Here is a 20,290-nt window from a genome sequence, read left to right on the forward strand (position 1 = left end):
GATGTTACAGACGTTACATAATACTGTTGTATAGTTATAACAACATAATACTGTTGTATAGTTATTATAACATAATACTGTTGTATAGTTACTATAACATAATACTGTTGTATATTTACCATAACAAAATACTGTTGTATAGTTACTATAACATAATACTGTTATATAATTACCATAACATAATACTGTTGTATAGTTACTATAACATAATACTGTTATATAATTACCATAACATAATACTGTTGTATAGTTACTATAACGTAATACCGTTATACAGTTATAACAACATAACAGTGTTGTATAGTTACTATAACATAATACCGTTATATAGTTACTATAACATAAGACTGTTGTATAGTTACTATAACATAATACCGTTATATAGTTATAACAACATAATACTGTTGTATAGTTACTATAACATAATACCGTTATGTAGTTATAACAACATAATACTGTTGTATAGTTACTATAACATAATACCGTTATGTAGTTATAACAACATAATACTGTTGTATAGTTACAACAACATCATACCATTATATAGTTACTATAACATAAGACTGTTGTATAGTTACTATAACATAATACTGTTATATAATTACCATAACAAAATACTGTTATATAATTACCATAACATAATACTGTTATATAGTTGCCGTATCATAATACTGTTTTGTAGTTACCACACCTTAATGATGTTCCATTGTCTCATCTAAATCCTACTATAATATTGTTCCATACTATAACCATCAGATAATCATTGACACACTGATTCTTATAAACCATACAATAAACATCAGAGAAAAATAAACACACTGATTCTTGTAAACCATACCATAAACGTCAGAAAAACATAAATACACTGATAATATAAAGTACACCATGAACATCAGAGAAACATAAAAACACTGATCCTTATAAACATACGATGAACATCAGAGAAACAAACACAATGATCCATTTTCACCACACCAAAATGGAGAACGCGAGTTTGTGTGTAAATAGATGTGAATATTGGATCCACAGTTCCTCAGTCTGGTACACTAGAATTTAGCCACCCTCTCTCTCTCTGTATGGGTATTTGGGTATTGATGTTTATCTACCCAGGAGGGTCAGGTTTCGATAACCTCTTCCACCTTTCCCTCAAATTTTGGTTTTACAACTGTCAAATGTATTTATATATGGTACACGAGAACCAGACTAACACACACTTACTCCATGCATCGCTTCTTCTGTGTGGGTATTTGGGTTGGTTAATGTTTTAAATACCCAGGAGGATCACGAGACCTCTTCCTCCATCCCTAACTTTCATGTTGTTAACTCGTTGGAGTGTGTTATTGGGTGAACTTTGTGCCAGAGTATTACACAGAACTCAGGCCCTTTTTTTGGGCAATGTTCATGTATTGTCCTGATTTGTTTTGGTTTTTTTCAATATTTTTATTCGTTTTCTTGTGTTTTTTTCTTCACTTTTAGATATATAATCTTTTTTTCATGTATATGAAATAGTAATAATAATAATAAAAATTAAAAATAAATGAATAAAATGTAAAATAAAACTAGTCTTAAGCGTCTAGTGCATGTTGGCCAGCTTGTTTTATATATCTTAAATATGTATTTATAGGAGAGAGGTACTTAGGACTATGTTCATCACATACGTAGTATCTGTCGATCACAAGTTAAACCGAGAAATTTTGCAGAAGGAGCAGTCTGTAATAGCGACCCGTTCATGTATAACTTGGGTGGATCTTTTTTTCAATTTATTTAATCTGCTGAATGATATAACTTTGGTTTTCGGAATATTAATTTTTATTCTATATTTCTGTCAGTATTCTTCTATATTATTCAGGACTGGTTGAAGATTTGTTGCTGCTATTGAATGAGTGGGGTCACTTTACCAGACCACTACATCGTCAGAAAATTGTGATGCTAAACCTAAATTTAGGTCCGACAGTGGCATATTACTCACATATATGATAAATAACATAGGACTAACTACCCCTCCCTGTAGGACTCTTACTCCACGCTAGTCCCTTGCAAAAATAATTAAATAGACCGCCAAATATATGGTGCCAGCGTCATCTATCGTGAAGAATTATCAACACAATCATAAATGTATTACATGATCACAGAAAAGCTGGAAACGTTTGTTATAACATCTTGTTAATTATCCTTAAGATTTGTAATTTTTTATAAACGTTTATTAATTCTTTCAAAGCAATCATTTTATTTTAAATGTCTTGATAAAATGTGCTAATTTTAAAAATCATCCCTGAGTCCTGCAGCACCTTTAAAAATGTGATAATTATTATTAGTGGTGTCGGAACAGTTTCCATACTTGTTTTTTAATAGTCGGAACGCCATTCCGTCTCTATTTCCAACAAATCCGACCTTACAGGCCCCGCATGGCCAGGTGGTTGGGGGGCTTTACTCATAATCTGAGGGTTCCTGTATCGTCACACCAAACATGCTCGCCCTTTCATTTATGAGGCATTATAATGTGACAATTAATCCTACTATTCTTTGGTAAAAGAGTAACTCAAGAGTTGACGGTGGGTGGTGATGACTAGCTGCCTTACCTCTAGTTTTACACTGCTAAATTAAGGACGGCTAGCACAGATGGCCCTCGTGTAGCTTTGCGTGAAATTCGAATCAAACCAAACCAATGACACAAGCATAGTCTAAACTACTGTATAAAGGTGGGAGAAAATGTTGACAACATGGCTGTTTACAACGTCTGATCCAATTAACTTGTTAGCTATTGAAATGTTAGTTACTTTCTGGGATTAAGAGGTAAAAATATACAAGAGCTTATGATCATCCTGTAAACAATAAATGTTTAGTTTCCAGTGATATAAATGCATTAAGTTTTGGTTTAGCCAATATTTCTTTTTTAACCTGTTGACTGCCAAGTATTTCAGTTGCTACGGCAGCTCCAATGTCGGTTTTTTTTTCAGCATAAATTGAGTAATTTCTAAAACAAATGAAATGAACAACAAATTTTTTTCTCAAAGCCAAACTTACAGTACTGCACAAAATGAAGAAATATGTACAAAACAATAATGCACAAAATGTCATTTTTGGATATTGAAATACATGACACATTTAATAATTCACTTTCGTGTGAAATTTTCTTTAGCAGGGGTCAACACAAAGAGTCACTTTGCAATCAGTACATTCATATCTGCTGTCCCTCCTCGTGGATTTGTCAGAGCATACCTTACACTTTCTAGTGGGGTACTTTTTTTTTTTTTTCTGTTTAGGGAATAAGTGTTGGGAAATGACGTTCTGTGAGGCGAAGGGATTTTCCAAAGAAGGCCGTTGGATTGTGGGCGCTGTGTGTGGTATCTTCAATCAGGGTACGGATGTCTAAACTCCAGGAGAGACAGGATGTTTCCCAGTGATTTGTAAACTACCAAAGCATTATACACTGCTGTATCCATCATGTGAAAAAAATATTTTCTTGTACCATTTGACAGCCTTGCGCATACTCGGATAAGCATGCAACAAACTGTCACATAAGTCAACTCATCCTGTATACCGATTGTAATCAATGCAAAGGATTGAGCATTCCAAGAGAAAGTGCCCTAATGACAATGATTGGAACGCTGAATTCTTTGCATTGATTACAATCGTTGTATGGGATGGATTGACTTATGTGACAGTGATGATAACTGGCCATCAACACCTTCACCAATATCTACAGTTGTTCAAAATACAACTGTAATGCTTACTCATTTTGTAACTTTTTTCGTGACTCCATTTTGGATCGCAAGTGTAACAATATGTAAGTAAGTCAAATGCATATATAGAGGCCACCATTTTTTGGTTCGGCATGGCGTGGGACTCGTAATCCGAGGGTCGCGGGTATGCATCCCTGTCGCACCAAACATGGTCGCTTTTTCAGCCATAGGGTAGCCCAAGAGTTGGCGGTGGGTGGTGAATATCTAACTGCCTTCCCTCTAGTCTTACACTGCTAAATTAAAGACGGTTATCGCAGATAGCCCTCGAGTAGCTTTGCGCAAAATTAAAAAAAAACCAAAAAAACAAGAATATATGGTGTTCACATCTAGCGTTGAATACAGGTATTATTGAGAATGAATTAACTCGTCCGTGGCAATGTGTTACCGATCAGTTTGGACGAGTTATCTAGTCTACGGTACTGAACAGGTTAACTTTTTTGGCAATAACTACAGACACCTTAAATAAAATGGATATTACAATCGTTTACGGAGACAAATTAATTTGTTACAAGATATGTTTTTTAGAAAGAACATAGAAATAAAAAGGTTCTTGAAGCAGAAAGTACCATTAAACAAACAATGTTTATATCAAAACACTTACAGATAACAACAATATCGATTCAGAATCATAAACAATATAAAACAATGGTTATTTACACCAGCTTTTTTTCATGAATCAAATGTGTCATGGTCAGCAACTTCTAAATTTCATTTCAAACATAATTTCTCAGTACCGTGGGTTAAAAGTGATTAGTCATCAGATATAAATCCAGACCTTAGAGAAAAGTAGATAAAGTCACTTCGTTAACGTTTCAACTTGTCATTTTTAAATACAAATACAGCATGTAGAAATTTCCTGGACAACTGTGGTCGCCATATTCCATCAGATCTGAATTCTTGATTCGGTTGTACAAAAGTCATCCCGTCCAGTTCTTCTGAATGTGAACAAGGCTTTAGCAGCGTGAGCCTTATCACTACAGAAACGAGGTCTGGGTTGTTAATCAACCATGTGACAAACCTCGTGTTTCAAAACTGGAAACCAGACGACTATTGTTCAGTAAATGAGCCACGAACAAGACTAGCCACGTCCAAAGAACTCACAATGAAATAAGTTCTGTTAATAAATTTCTTTGTTTGTTTTTAAGAATTTCGCGTAAAGCTATACGAAGGAAATCTCCGCCAGCCGTCCCTAATTTAATAGTGTCAGACTAGAGGGAAGGCTACTTGTCACAACCACTCACCGTTGACCCTTGGATTATCCTTTTTTACCAACGAATAGTGGAATTAACCGACACATTATAACGCCGCCACGTCTGAAGTGGCAAGTGCGTTTGGTATGATGGAGATTCGAACCCACGTCCCTCACATAATGAATCCAGCACTCTAACCACTTGGCCAACCCAGGCCTGTTAATAAGTTATCCAGGATTTCAAAAGTTCAAGATGAGAGAAAAAATATTTTTTATTGTAACGTTTCAAAACGTAGACTTTATTTACCATTAGAGTTTAGAGCCACTGTTTCTGTAAAATATTTTTATATATTGATGACGTAATGAACACTAACCCTAGTTGCAGTTTCAAGAAGCGCCCCCTCACTTCTTTATTTAGCACTATAGATTAACCCTAAGATATCTACATTCTTCGTGAGTATTACGTCAGCTTCTTTCCGACTTGTTAAATCAGATAAATTATCATATAAGTGGTGTTTACAAAATGTTCCTGCAGAGTGCTATTTTTTATGAATCTGGTTAACTTATCGAATGATTAATCAGACAGAACCAGGACTAAAGAGTTAAATCAGAGTGTTGTTTGCAACTATTATAACAGAAGCTTTCCCAGAAGTACACAAAATCTTCATACTGCTGTATACCAATGTTCTCACTTTATGTTTCAGTATATAGGTCACGTGTTTAATAAGATAGTTGTATCGGATTTATCGTTAGACGCTTGTTTTAGTATCTTCGCTGATTTCAGTATTTTTTTATTTTTTTTTGCATGTGACGTATATTCTTGACTGCGTATTTCGCATATCCCGTGTGTTCTCGAAATGTGTAACAATTCTTGAATGTAATAACAATGTACTAGGTGTGTATGTAATACCAGGGATTGATAGTATTGTTACCAAACGAACTTTGGTGAATGTTCTAGAGCCTCACGTTATTGGTATATATAAAAAACCGACGCCCTGAGAGATAAATAGAATTATTATTATTGAACAGCTACAGTCACTGTGCTATAGGCCTGGGAAGCTATCATTGTGATTAACGTCTGCTAATGGGTTAGTTGGTTGGTTTATTTGGTGTTTTATGGCACAAATCAACTTGGCTATCTGCGTCAAGAAAGTAAAATGTGGCTTATTGTGATCTGAGTGTTGCACAGACTACATACTGGTGCATCGGTTCCTGATGAAGGAAAACGATGAGTTAAAAAACTGTGACCCATGTGTAGTCGAGATAGGACAACTGCCTCTTTCTGATCCTTACGGAAGCAAAACGGTCAAAGTCCAATATAGGGTTTTATTTGGAAAAGCTTGTTTTCATGTTACTCACTCTAAGTCGACTGCCAGCTGGCACGGAGCCAAACCTTGAATACAGGACCATAGTCCATGTATGGAACAGGCACAACAGTGATAGTGCCAGAACTGACAGATTCAGCTGCAGTGTAGGCGAGCATGTTCCCGTGAATACTGATGTGGCCCGGTATCCAGAAAACCTGGATAAAAGTAGATGTTAAATAGAAATGGGCCAGTCGGTTTTGAATATCATGAGAACAGGATGTGAACTAATGTGAAGCGGTTTCAGTGCCGTCAGACTACTAAGCGAGTCAGTATAAATAGTGTAGTTTGAGTACTACTTAGCTTCTATGTGACCCATGGCAAGAGAAATGACGTACAGTTCAGCAGTGAATACAGAAGCTGTAGAGGGAATTGTGCGCCTAACCACCGAATTACAACTAACCATGACAGAGCCCACACGGTCACCTGATTTCGAACCATCTATATAAATATGAATAGAAAGTTAGTTCGAGAGATGTTCTGCAAATAACAAACAATGTTTCCAATCAGGGGACCACCAGTGGATCATCGGATATGTCTGCTGACTTACAACACTAAAATCTGGGTTTAGATACTCGTGGTGGGCAGAGCACAGATAGCCCATTGTGTAGCTTTGTGCTTAATTTAAAACAACAACAACCAATCAGGGTCGTCTGCTTTTCTCGGATGACTTGAAGATAGGTAACATTTGGGGACTGTAAAATGCCATGGTGAGATGAGCTGAACAGTGGGTAGAGCAATGTTATCCAAGGACAAACCCAATTCATTCAACTGCGTCTGGATATGAAGTCCAAAAGGACCAATGGTAGAGTGTTTTTTCTGAAAATGTATGACCCATTGAGGAAGGGAAATACAACCCCAGGTGGGATACTCTGGTAAGGAACGTAGTTTCGAAGCATACAGTTAAGAGAGTTTCAAACGGCAGAGGTACAGAGAAGGTTCATTAGACTCTTTGTTTTAACTCTAAAATGAGGAAAGTGTGGAAAGCCCCAGTGCTGAGCCAAAGTCCTTGATGATGAATGGGGTCCAGCATCTTGAAGGCTGAGGTCCTGGCAGAGCCATAGACCAGTGATCCATAGTCGAGTTTTCATCGAATAAGAGCACGCTAGATCTTTACCATAGAACATCGATCCGCTCCCCAAGTGGTGGAGGAGAGGACACGTAGGATCTTCAGTGCTCTGTACATTTGACCCGTACAACTTCACCAATACGGAGTTCAGGATCAGAGTGAATACCCGTTGGCGGCAAAAGTGCATATAAAAGGTTTTAGAAATTAAGAGGTTAAAGACGTTTGCTGTGGTCCACTTCAGTAAACAGTTGAGTCTGTAGCTGCCGTTCAATGTACCTCGTGCTCGACATAGAGCCTTTCCCAACAGTAAGAGGGAGTTGTTCAGTGATGGCCTTAATCTTTATACTGAACTGTCCGACATTCAAAACACAGCCCTGAGGGACTCCAAGTTCCTGTGAAACAGAATGAAAAAGAGTCGAATCCATACGAAATTGAAATTTCCTGTCCATAAAAAAAAATTAATATAAACGGGCAAATGGCCACGTAACCCCTATATACAAATGTCTCGCAAAATGTCACACCTTCATGTTTTATCATAAGCTTTCTCAATGTCAAAGAATATTGATACAAGATGATGTCGTTTCAGAAAGGCTTCTCTGATTGACGTTTCAAGTCGAATCAGGTGGTCAACGGTGGAGTGCTGTCTACGGAACCCACATTGGGTGGGCGAGAGGAGGTTGTTTGATTCGAGGAACCAATCAAGCCGAGCATTAACCGTCCTCTCTAAGGTTTTACAGAGACAACTCATCAAAGCAACTGGATGGTAGTTTGAAGGAATCTTGGGATCCTTCCCAGGCTTAGAGAAAGGAAGAAGTATAGCCAGGAGCCAAGCATCAGGAAAAATTTATCCTGCCAAGTCCGGTTAAGAACAATCAAAAGGATAGCAAGAGAAGCAGGAGATAGATGGTGCAACATCTCATAGTGTATCTCATCAGGTCCAACTGATGTACTAACAGACCGATGAAGGGACAGTTTGAGTTCCACCAGAGTAAATCGACAATTATAGTCATAGACACAATAACTCGAATAAAAAGAGGTGATTGCTCTGCCCGAGTCTTGATGGCTAAAAAGGTAGAGCAAAAAGCATAAGTGCGATCAGAGAGAAAATTGAGAGATCAATACCAGCAAAGGACTAACTAGTTGGATGAAAATAAGTATAAGAACCAGTATTGAAAAGACAAAGTTTGTGATAAAAGAGCATACACTCTACAAAGCGATACCAGCACTTCGCCAGAAGGAATGATGTCCATTAAAGTCTTCTAGGATGAAAAAGAAAGACATCAACTGTTCAATGAAAACATCAAGGTCTGATTGTCCAGGAGACAAGAAGAGACAATAAACAGGGACGGTATGACCCAAGGAAACACGGATGGCTACGGCCCCCAAGGGTGTGTCGAGTGGGAAAGACAGGGTGGGAACATGCTGAGTGTCGAGTGGGAAAGACAGGGTGGGCACATGCTGTGTGTCGAGTGGGAAAGACAGGGTGGGAACATGCTGAGTGTCGAGTGTGAAAGACAGGGTGGGAACATGTTGAGTGTCGAGTGGGAAAGACAGGGTGGGAACATGCTGAGTGTCGAGTGGGAAAGACAGGGTGGGAACATGCTGAGTGTCGAGTGTGAAAGACAGAGGTGGGCACACGCTGTGTGTCGAGTGAAAGACAGCGGGGAACATGCTGAGTGTCGATGCGAAAGACAGGTGGGAAACACGCTGAGTGTCGAGTGGGAAAGACAGGTGGGAAACATGCCGAGTGTCGATGTGAAAGACAGGGTGGGAAACATGCTGAGTGTCGAGTGGAAAGACAGGGTCGGAACATGCTGAGTGTCGAGTGGGAAAGACAGGGTGGGAAACATGCTGAGTGTCGAGTGGGAAAGACAGGGTGGAACATGCTGAGTGTCGAGTGGAAAGACAGGGTGGGGAACATGCTGAGTGTCGAGTGGGAAAGACAGGGTGGGAAACATGCTGAGTGTCGAGTGGGAAAGACAGGGTGGGAACATGCTGAGCGTCGAGTGGGAAAGACAGGGTGGGAACATGCTGAGTGTCGAGTGGGAAAGACAGGGTGGGAACATGCTGAGTGTCGAGTGGGAAAGACAGGGTGGGAACATGCTGAGTGTCGAGTGAAAGACAGGGTGGGAAACATGCTGAGTGTCGAGTGTGAAAGACAGGGTGGGAACATGCTGAGTGTCGAGTGTGAAAGACAGGGTGGGAACATGCTGAGTGTCGAGTGTGAAAGACAGGGTGGGAACATGCTGAGTGTCGAGTGGGAAAGACAGGGTGGGAACATGCTGAGTGTCGAGTGGGAAAGACAGGGTGGGAACATGCTGATCATCATAGAGTTCCACCCTTCCATCCACTCGTCCATCACACAGCCTGTCATTTCTGTACAGAGAAAACTGCCGAATGGAGACTGTATCAGCAGGTTTGAGAAATGTTTCTTGTAAGGAAAGACAAACAGGATGGTAGGAAGGAATCAGTGTTTTGATGTCATCCTGATTAGAACGTAAATCTCGACAGTTCCATTGTATCAAGATGGCCATTTTTTTATGTTTAGGCGAATTGGGTGGAGAACCCTTCTCTTTACGACCATGTCTTTTTTCTTTACTGTTTCTATTCGAGGGAGACCTATCTTCCTCCATGGATCCTGCTCAGGGTCGATTGGGCAGGTCTTTACTGTTGGAACAGGATTCCAGTGAAGGAGGACGTGAACGAATGATCGTTTTACATCTTGGGGCGGGAGAAAAGATCTATCCGAAGAATTGCCCGTACCCAGAACAAAGGGAAGTGGATCTCGAGATTTGCTGTAATGTGTATAAAAGACAGAGATGGGTGTTGGAGATGGTTCATTAATTTTGTTTAACCATGGTGGTCAAAACACTTTTCATTTGTTTGAAGAACGTTTCTTTTGGAGACACAGAGAGATCTGTCTGTACTGCCACTGTAGTAGTGGAATGAAGTGTGGCAGCATATGTCTGAGATAAGGTGGTGGACAGCAACTTTCAAGACTCAAGATAAGTAATGTTATTAATCGTTTTGAAACACTGCACCTCTTTTTCTTCCAAAGAACGAAAGTGGAACGGGTGAGAGCCATTGCAACTGATGCAATGAGGGTCCGTTTTACACTAGTTGGCATCGTGGTCCTTGCCACCACAAAAAGTACACATCAAAGAACAACAACATGACATCTACGAGAGACCAAACCACTGATACTGAAAACATCTGAGAGGGTTTGTAATGTTTAGCCGTATTTCGCATTTAAGATAACCTGCCTTGATGGTGACATGTGGATGTGGTGATGAAAATGTCAGAATGAGGACATTGCTCAGCATCATAACTCCATCTTTGCGTGAGAAGATACGTCTCACTGGAGAAAATTCTTGAGTGGAGAAACTGGCGAGAATCTCTGATTTGGGAACGTTCTTCAAATCCCTCTCAACAATATCCCCTGTGATGAATTCAAAATAGCATGAGGTGTTATATAAATAGGTATATCCCCAATCGTCTTTGAATGCAAGATGAGTTCACTGTGTTGAGATGTGGATGTTTCCACTAATATGTCACCAGATCGAAGCTACTTTACTGACTTTGGAGAGTCAGCAAGTTCATCTAGCCCCTTCTGAATGAAAAAGGAGATATTTTTCCATAAAGGTTTGTCTGAAAAAGAATGTAGGATAAGAAAATGAGGTACAACAGGTGTTACAGATGTTGAAGATTCTGCTCAGGATCTTCAAGACAGGTCCTTCACCTATGGACTGTTTTTCACTATTTTATTTAAGTTTTTGTTTGGAGGATCCGTAATAAAAAAGGAATATATCAGTGTCCACTGACCCCACCCACCAAGAAGCCCTACAAGGAAATGCACTACAATGTCAAACAAGGACCCTGCAGTAACACCATTGTTTCGTGAGCACTATACCCAAACACCAGCATCAGATACAATGTCCACATCACCTGTTGAGAACATCTAACATTGGTACTTGGTTGACTCTAGCCCAAGTGGACCAGCCGATTGATTCAAGGAGGGGCCACTCCAAGACCGCCCGTCTAGAGGAATTCAAGGCCAAAGTGGTGTGTTATGGTTGGACCTCTTAACCACAAGGATCCTCTCCTCCCCTTCACGGGTTGCCACGCACAGCAAACACGTGGGTGGATGTTTAGATCCCAGAGGAGGTAAACTGAAAGAACAGAACCTTCCCTGGAAGGTCCCCTCACCACGTACAGGAATCGACACCGAGGGGCCAATTAATCAGAAAACTACACAGTTTGACCAGAAACGTTTAGAGATATCGAACATGACAAATCGTTCAATTTTAGTAAATAACCTTCATATGTAAGTATTTCTCCGAAGACATTAAACATCACCATCGGCAAAAGTCATCGGTATGAAGCTAGCTTAAGCAAAGTGTGAGGATATCAAGTCAGAGTTAATTTGCTCGTCGTGAACCTGGATCGTCGATAAAATATTCAGTTCTAGACGGGATATAAGATTTAGTGTTGTTTGTAAGTTTGTAAAACCTATTGGACATAAACCGTCATTTGTCATAACTATTAGTAATAACTGTTATTATAAATTGTATTAATTTATGTTTGTATATAACCAATATTTGTGTTAACAAAGAAAATCTGTGTATTAATATTGTTGGCAAATGAAATATATTTGATACATGTTAATATTTAATTAACTTCTAAATTTATTTCGTTCTTCTGTAGAATAGCGTTATTAACCCAAAGTTAGGATCCCAGGTTACTTTCCTCTCTTAAGGCCCTTTTTCATTGTAACTCAAGTTATTGTTTTTTTTACTGTTTTATTTGTTTTTTGAGTTGTTCTGTTGTTTAGTTCTATTTGAACTCAACGTTTTATTTATATGTTTTTTATCGTTGTTCTTAATGCACTTAATAATTTTTAAAACTTAATACTTAGGATCCCCTAGGGTAATAGAGCGACACGAGGACAATATGTCACATCAGAACCATCTATACATATTCGTTCTGGATTCTGATTGCACTATCCGTAGGCCACGTAATTTGTCGTATTAGTAAGTTAGTTTATCCAAGTTTGTCTTAGTGTTAGCTGAGTAGTATGGCGGTGCACGTGACGTCTAAACGTTTGTCCAGTCTTGGAGAAGGACCTCATTGGGATGAAGAATGTAAGGTTTTATGGCATGTAGACGCTTCAGCTGGTGACGTTTGTAGACTTGATGTAGAGACCCAAGAAACAGAAGTTGTTCACCTAAGTATGTAGCTCTGTTTTAGCAGTATCTTTAGTAAGAAGATTACGTTAATTAGATTTGAACAACTCCAAAGTTTGTGCAATTGTTTGATAATGTGGCATTAAACTGTGGTGTTAATATTGTCCAACAATATTCGATGTGAAACTCAAAGTACCGGTATTACGGTTACAGATAAGGTTAATACATTGCAGATTTCAGGTAGTGACTTTGTACCTTCTGATGGACTGTTTTTTTTGTCTGTAATGAAAACATGTTGTTGGTGCCCTCTCCTTAAAATCTTTCGTAGCTTATGTTGTTGGATAAACATTACTTATGTATATAATATATAGTGTGTTTCTTGATGACTATAAACCCCCTTGAAATAAAAATGTATATCAGAACGGTTGGTATTGGTATTAATACTTTTATTGATAAGGAGAGAACGTTTCGACCTTCTTCGGTCATCGTTGTTCGCTCTTCTACATAAAATATTTTCTCAACCCAAACAATCCGTTTTTGCATATATTTCTCTGCAAGTGGGTTTTCTCGACATCACAACCAACTTTTGGCTACTCTTTTACAAACGAATAGTGGGATTGACCGTCACTTTATACTGCTCCAACGGCTGCAAAGGCGAGAATATTTGGTTGTACAAGTACAGTTGTTTTGCGTTTCTTTATATTTATTTCCCTACTACGAATCTGGGTTTTTTCTATGATCGTGTTGTGTTTATTTGATTTGCAGTGTTCAAAAATGTGTGAAGGTTTCAATTTTTGTTGTTGTTCTTTCAATCTATTTTCCATTTTTCTGCTTGTTTTCTCCAACATAGAAGTCGTGGCAGTTGTTTATATATATATAAACAGTTGTTTATACTATTTTTTTTCCTTTTTTATTTAGCACGTGTGTAATAAATGAGTAATAGCTGTAATTATTCCAAACGCACATTTTTTTCTAAATAATTTAAAGCCTCAGAATTTAAACAAGTTCTGGTTAGCCTAGTGGTCATCGTAAAGCTGCTAATTTATGATTTGTGACGAATAATCATAGCCCTTTGAGGTCAGAGGTGCACACTAAAACTGAGGATTATTCAAACCCACTTATTCAGCCACAAGAGTTGGCGGCGGACGCTGTTTACTAGCTATCTTCCTTTTAGTTTATCGGTTCAAAATTACGGACAGCTACATATAGTTAGCACATTTGCAGTTCTGAACAAATATGACATAATAACAAAACGCACCAGATTCCTTGACACAATCCTAGTTCAAGAAAATATAATCGAGATATAAACCTACTTTTATTTGTTTCGTCTGTACCATTTTGTTAAGTGGCATACCTATAAGTGGCAGGGCCGTCAGCCTCGTCATTCCTTACTCCTCTGAACCTGACAAATTAGTAGTGACTGTCGACAGAGAAATAAGAAAACTGTCTTGGAAAAACCAATCATGTGAGTTGCTACAGGAAGTGGATCAGGACAAGCCTGAAAACCATTTTAACGACGGAAAGTGCGACAGGATCGGGAGACTATGGGCAGGTACGTCACTGGTCTTGGTCTATCAGTAGTACCACACTTTACAACTGCTGAGAGAGTAGTGATAGATAGAAAATGTCAAACATATAAGAAAATATATATATACCAGATTGAAAATTTAATAGGTAAAATCATTTAAACTAAATTATAATTGGTAAAAAAATTTACACCTGTTTTAGCTTTTTCAAAACAAATTATTTAGAAAGGGGAAAAGTGATTTGAACAAAAATAGTTCAGTTCTCTAAGAAACATTTGTTGTGTCTAAACAAATCACAGAAAAGTGAATATAGTCTTATTATTTTTTAGACATACAAATTGTGTGATACTACATCATGACCATGTTTTTGTTTTTTAAATTTCTCAACAGGAACTAAACGTTTTGAGAAAATCCCAACTACAGTCGCATCTGAACAAGGAACATTATACAGCCTTGACTCAAACCTGTCGCTCAGGAAACATGTGGAAAAAATTAGCATTTCCAATGGCATGGTGTGGAATTTGGACCACACAATCATGTTTTATATTGACTCCTTGCCTCGGAAGATCTATACATTTGATTTTGATTTGACCCACGGAACATTAAGTATGTTGTTTTCTTAAACTAAAGCACATTCAAGTATATTTATGGTACTGCTGTTTTACTTCGTGTTACGTGAAAAGTTAGTTTCATAAAACACAACAATATTTAAAGAATTGAAAGCTAAACTGCTGTGTTTTTCTTTATATTGTGATTCCTTGTGGAATTCTAATATTCGGACTCTTATACCCATAGCATGTATATATATTTTATTCCACTTGTGATTCCAAGTAGAATATTTAATAATAGAATTCGTTTTTTAATTACTTTCAGTGAAATTCGACCTTTTATTTTCAGGTAATCAACGCATTTTGGTAGATTTCAATGTTGTTCCAGCCTACCAGGAATGTGGACTTCCTGATGGAATGACCATCGATTGTGAGGTCAAATTGTGGGTTGCATGTTATGATGGTGGGCGAGTTGTTCGTATTGATCCTACAACAGGTCGGAAATGTTTGAAACCTAAATCTTACAGAGGAAATAGTAAAGAAAGTTGAATTAAAATGTTTGATAATAACTAAAACTTACAAGTTTAATCCTTTCAATAATTATAAATTATGGTTGTCACTCTTTCGAAACAGAAATTAACCTGATGTGTTTGTCACAGCCTTTTACTTCATTTTTTATTATTACAGCTCAAATTTTACGCACCGTTAAATTTCCTGCACAGAAAATAACCTCGTGTTGTTTTGGAGGGCCAAATTACGATGAGTTGTACGTCACATCCTCATGGGAAGGGTTGAGTGACGTTGAGAGAAAGAACCAACCACAAACAGGTGCCGTGTTTAAAGTGTCAGAGCTCGGTGTGAAGGGATTTCCTCAAGACCGTTTCGCTGGTTAAGGTCTATTAAAGTTGAGAAAGCTGTATTGATAAAGAGTGAAAATATAAATATATTCAACGAACACACAGTTGTTAAATATATATAAATGTTTCTTTGTTACTAAAACTAAATTAGATTTGTTAGTGTTATTAATATTCTCATATAAATCTTTGTATCAGATTTTTTTTAATAATGAAAAAAAATATTCTTCATGACAAATGATTTCAATAAATTTATATGCCATGATATCTAATCTGTTGATCCGGTAAAATTATCACAATGACTACTTCGAGTAACAGCTGGAAACCACGGATATTCCATCGAATAAGACCTGTATACCATAATGACTTTCGTAAGTAACGTTTGTATTCCATGGATATTTCTTTACATAAAAATATATCCCACTAATTAAAAAATCACGAAACCATATAGTACTGCATACCATATATTCCTGACATCAGCAGAAAAATAACCAACATTTGGCAAAAACTGGTAACAAAATATGACATTACAGTTAATACCAAATTTTATAAAATACCAAACACAAACCTAAGGTCTATACTATATAAAAACTACACTGACAAACACCACACCAAAATTATTTATAAAATATAATGTGATAACTGCCACGACATCTGTATTAGAGAAACAAGTAGAAAAATGGAAACCAGATTCAAAGGACACGAAAAGCCACCTTTTCACGTTTTCGAACATTGCATGTCAAATAAACACAACATAACCATAGAAAACACCCAAATACTAAATAAAGAAACAAACGCAAAATTAAAGAAGCCTTACTTAAACAAAAACTCAGCCCAAAATAAACGAATACAAAGGAACACCTTTACACCTGTATTTATAAATACAATCAAATATCTAAGCACGCCCTCTACATTCCTACACAACCCCCTTCAAACATGTGGTCAGCTATCGGTCAGTTACCTCTTTCTTTCTTTGTGAACCTGATGATGACCAAAGAAGGTCAAAACGTTGTTCGCTCCTCTAGATAAAAGTTTTTTAAACCCGTAACAGCCATTTATATATATATATATATATTCTCTACAAGTGGGTTTTCTCGTCATTACAGCACAGTTGGGATTGATCGTAACTTCATAACACCCCCACGGCTGAAAGGGGCGAGCATGTTTGGTGCGACTCAGATTCGAACCTGCGACTTTCAGTTTATAAGTCGAGTGCTTTAACGACCTGGCCATGACGGTTAGCAATAGCAAGAATGGAACACAGTTCCATGCAACTACGTGTTATATACACCGTAACTATGAGCTTTTGACGGATGGTGTTACATTCCACAATAATAAAACATTTTTTCTTCTATTATGTATAAGTTACAGTAGACAAGATCTCCGAGGACATGATTCCAAGTAGAATATTTAATAATAGAATTCTTTTTTTAATTACTTTCAGTGAAATTCGACCTTTTATTTTCAGGTAATCAACGCATTTTGGTAGATTTCAATGTTGTTCCAGCCTACCAGGAATGTGGACTTCCTGATGGAATGACCATCGATTGTGAGGTCAAATTGTGGGTTGCATGTTATGATGGTGGGCGAGTTGTTCGTATTGATCCTACAACAGGTCGGAAATGTTTGAAAACTAAATCTTACAGAGGAAATAGTAAAGAAAGTTGAATTAAAATGTTTGATAATAACTAAAACTTACAAGTTTAATCCTTTCAATAATTATAAATTATGGTTGTCACTCTTTCGAAACAGAAATTAACCTGATGTGTTTGTCACAGCCTTTTACTTCATTTTTTATTATTACAGCTCAAATTTTACGCACCGTTAAATTTCCTGCACAGAAAATAACCTCGTGTTGTTTTGGAGGCCAAATTACGATGAGTTGTACGTCACATCCTCATGGGAAGGGTTGAGTGACGTTGAGAGAAAGAACCAACCACAAACAGGTGCCGTGTTTAAAGTGTCAGAGCTCGGTGTGAAGGGATTTCCTCAAGACCGTTTCGCTGGTTAAGGTCTATTAAAGTTGAGAAAGCTGTATTGATAAAGAGTGAAAATATAAATATATTCAACGAACACACAGTTGTTAAATATATATAAATGTTTCTTTGTTACTAAAACTAAATTAGATTTGTTAGTGTTATTAATATTCTCATATAAATCTTTGTATCAGATTTTTTTTAATAATGAAAAAATAGATTCTTCATGACAAATGATTTCAATAAATTTATATGCCATGATATCTAATCTGTTGATCCGGTAAAATTATCACAATGACTACTTCGAGTAACAGCTGGAAACCACGGATATTCCATCGAATAAGACCTGTATACCATAATGACTTTCGTAAGTAACGTTTGTATTCCATGGATATTTCTTTACATAAAAATATATCCCACTAATTAAAAAAATCACGAAACCATATAGTACTGCATACCATATATTCCTGACATCAGCAGAAAAATAACCAACATTTGGCAAAACTGGTAACAAAATATGACATTACAGTTAATACCAAATTTTATAAAATACCAAACACAAACCTAAGGTCCATACTATATAAAAACTACACTGACAAACACCACACCAAAATTATTTATAAAATATAATGTGATAACTGCCACGACATCTGTATTAGAGAAACAAGTAGAAAATGGAAACCAGATTCAAAGGACACGAAAAGCCACCTTTTCACGTTTTCGAACATTGCATGTCAAATAAACACAACATAACCATAGAAAACACCCAAATACTAAATAAAGAAACAAACGCAAAATTAAAGAAGCCTTACTTAAACAAAAACTCAGCCCAAAATAAACGAATACAAAGGAACACCTTTACACCTGTATTTATAAATACAATCAAATATCTAAGCACGCCCTCTACATTCCTACACAACCCCCTTCAAACATGTGGTCAGCTATCGGTCAGTTACCTCTTTCTTTCTTTGTGAACCTGATGATGACCAAAGAAGGTCAAAACGTTGTTCGCTCCTCTAGATAAAAGTTTTTTAAACCCGTAACAGCCATTTATATATATATATATATATTCTCTACAAGTGGGTTTTCTCGTCATTACAGCACAGTTGGGATTGATCGTAACTTCATAACACCCCACGGCTGAAAGGGGCGAGCATGTTTGGTGCGACTCGGATTCGAACCTGCGACTTTCAGTTTATAAGTCGAGTGCTTTAACGACCTGGCCATGACGGTTAGCAATAGCAAGAATGGAACACAGTTCCATGCAACTACGTGTTATATACACCGTAACTATGAGCTTTTGACGGATGGTGTTACATTCCACAATAATAAAACATTTTTTCTTCTATTATGTATAAGTTACAGTAGACAAGATCTCCGAGGACATGGTGGCGACTTAGACCTGGCGTGGATGTATACATCTAGTTTAATAGTGTACAAGCGAGTTTGTTTTGTAAACCATTTTTTATACACAAGTTGGCATGACAATTTGACAGCTTTTGATTTGAAATGGTGACAATTTGACAGTCATCATACAAGTAGAAATAATCATTCACGATATTCTAATGTCACTTGCTGACCAATCAGGCTGTACAAAGACGTCGTCAAAACACACTGTCTACAAATACAAGTTCTGTGTACATTCACTTTTGATACTGTCACCAGGTGTCAAGGTTTATTGGGCATACCGCTTGTCTTAATGGATGACAGTGTAAACCTAGATTAATCTGTATGACTTAAGACAAATCTACTTTGATCAGTGACGTTGTGGTTTATCTGGGACAATATTCAAACGTGGTTCCTTCCATTCCAAAAACTTTTAGCTGTCATGTCGTTATGATAAACAATTAGTATACAGTACAAGTAGGCCAAAATATTTTGTTTTGTTTGAATAACTACAAAATACATTAATGTAACCGTGATATATATAGATAGAAGAGTGGTCAGAACAGAGTGAGCCTAGTTTTATTACAGTATACAGATACAAGTCTTTCTATTTAGTTACACTTAATTGTAATGTATCGATATGTTTCTAATATGAGTTAAGTGTATTTGATGTATAAATATTTTGTATAATTCCGGATTGGTCCATCTGACTGTTGTTTATTATACAAAGAGAATAAAGTGACGTCATAAGGCTAGAATTAGAATAATCCAAACAACAACAACATAACACTAAATAGCCTGTTTTGTAGAAATGTCCCTTTTCAGTAGTCATAGTTTAGAATTTGAAGGGAGTTTCATGTTTTCCTTATATTTTGTTAATCTGGTCTCCCGATTTTCTCAAAGTGTAGAACAATGAGACGGAAACCCTGAATCGTCGGATACATAGTACATTCCAGCAAATCAATCAACAGCCCATGCTTCACCTGCAAAGTTACAAGCAGAAGACAAGAGTGTGAGCACATGTTAATTTTAAAGTACGCCCCACAGACATTCTTCAATGTCCTCGGATGACCAAGTATTTAAGCTTAAATGCTTGTGACGATAAATCTTCAGATGAAAGTATATACATAATAACGTATCGAATCAACAACTCCAAGGATTTGGCAGCTTATGAAACGTGTTCATGTAAAACTCGTACAACATGTCCTTACTATACCCCTAAATCTAGTAATAACTCTAGACACACACAAAATTATATTTCTTCTCCCATTTCTCCTGGATATCACACACAAACGTTACAACATGAATTATCTAAAGATGTATTACCTTAGTTGGACATCCCTTGTCGAAAATCATGAGAAACTTCTCACATCACATATATTGTACAAAGATCAACTTCATATAAACAGGACCACATTTCACCACATATATCGTACAAAGATCAACTTCATA

General features: G+C 37.1%; 1 protein-coding gene across 1 annotated transcript; it reads left to right on the forward strand.

Annotated features, from left to right (window-relative positions):
* The first annotated feature begins 9,512 nt into the window (after positions 1 to 9,512).
* Positions 9,513 to 15,740, forward strand: LOC143254021 (regucalcin-like). Its single transcript, XM_076508736.1, has 5 exons — positions 9,513 to 12,590; positions 13,906 to 14,100; positions 14,465 to 14,680; positions 14,972 to 15,118; positions 15,310 to 15,740. Exons 1-5 carry the CDS (start codon positions 12,440 to 12,442, stop codon positions 15,513 to 15,515), a joined length of 915 nt encoding a protein of 304 aa, XP_076364851.1. The 5' UTR covers positions 9,513 to 12,439; the 3' UTR covers positions 15,516 to 15,740.
* The last annotated feature ends 4,550 nt before the right edge of the window (positions 15,741 to 20,290 follow it).

The sequence above is a fragment of the Tachypleus tridentatus genome, chromosome 6 (genome assembly GCF_004210375.1).
Source record: "Tachypleus tridentatus isolate NWPU-2018 chromosome 6, ASM421037v1, whole genome shotgun sequence".
Classification (NCBI taxonomy): Eukaryota; Metazoa; Arthropoda; class Merostomata; order Xiphosura; family Limulidae; genus Tachypleus; species Tachypleus tridentatus.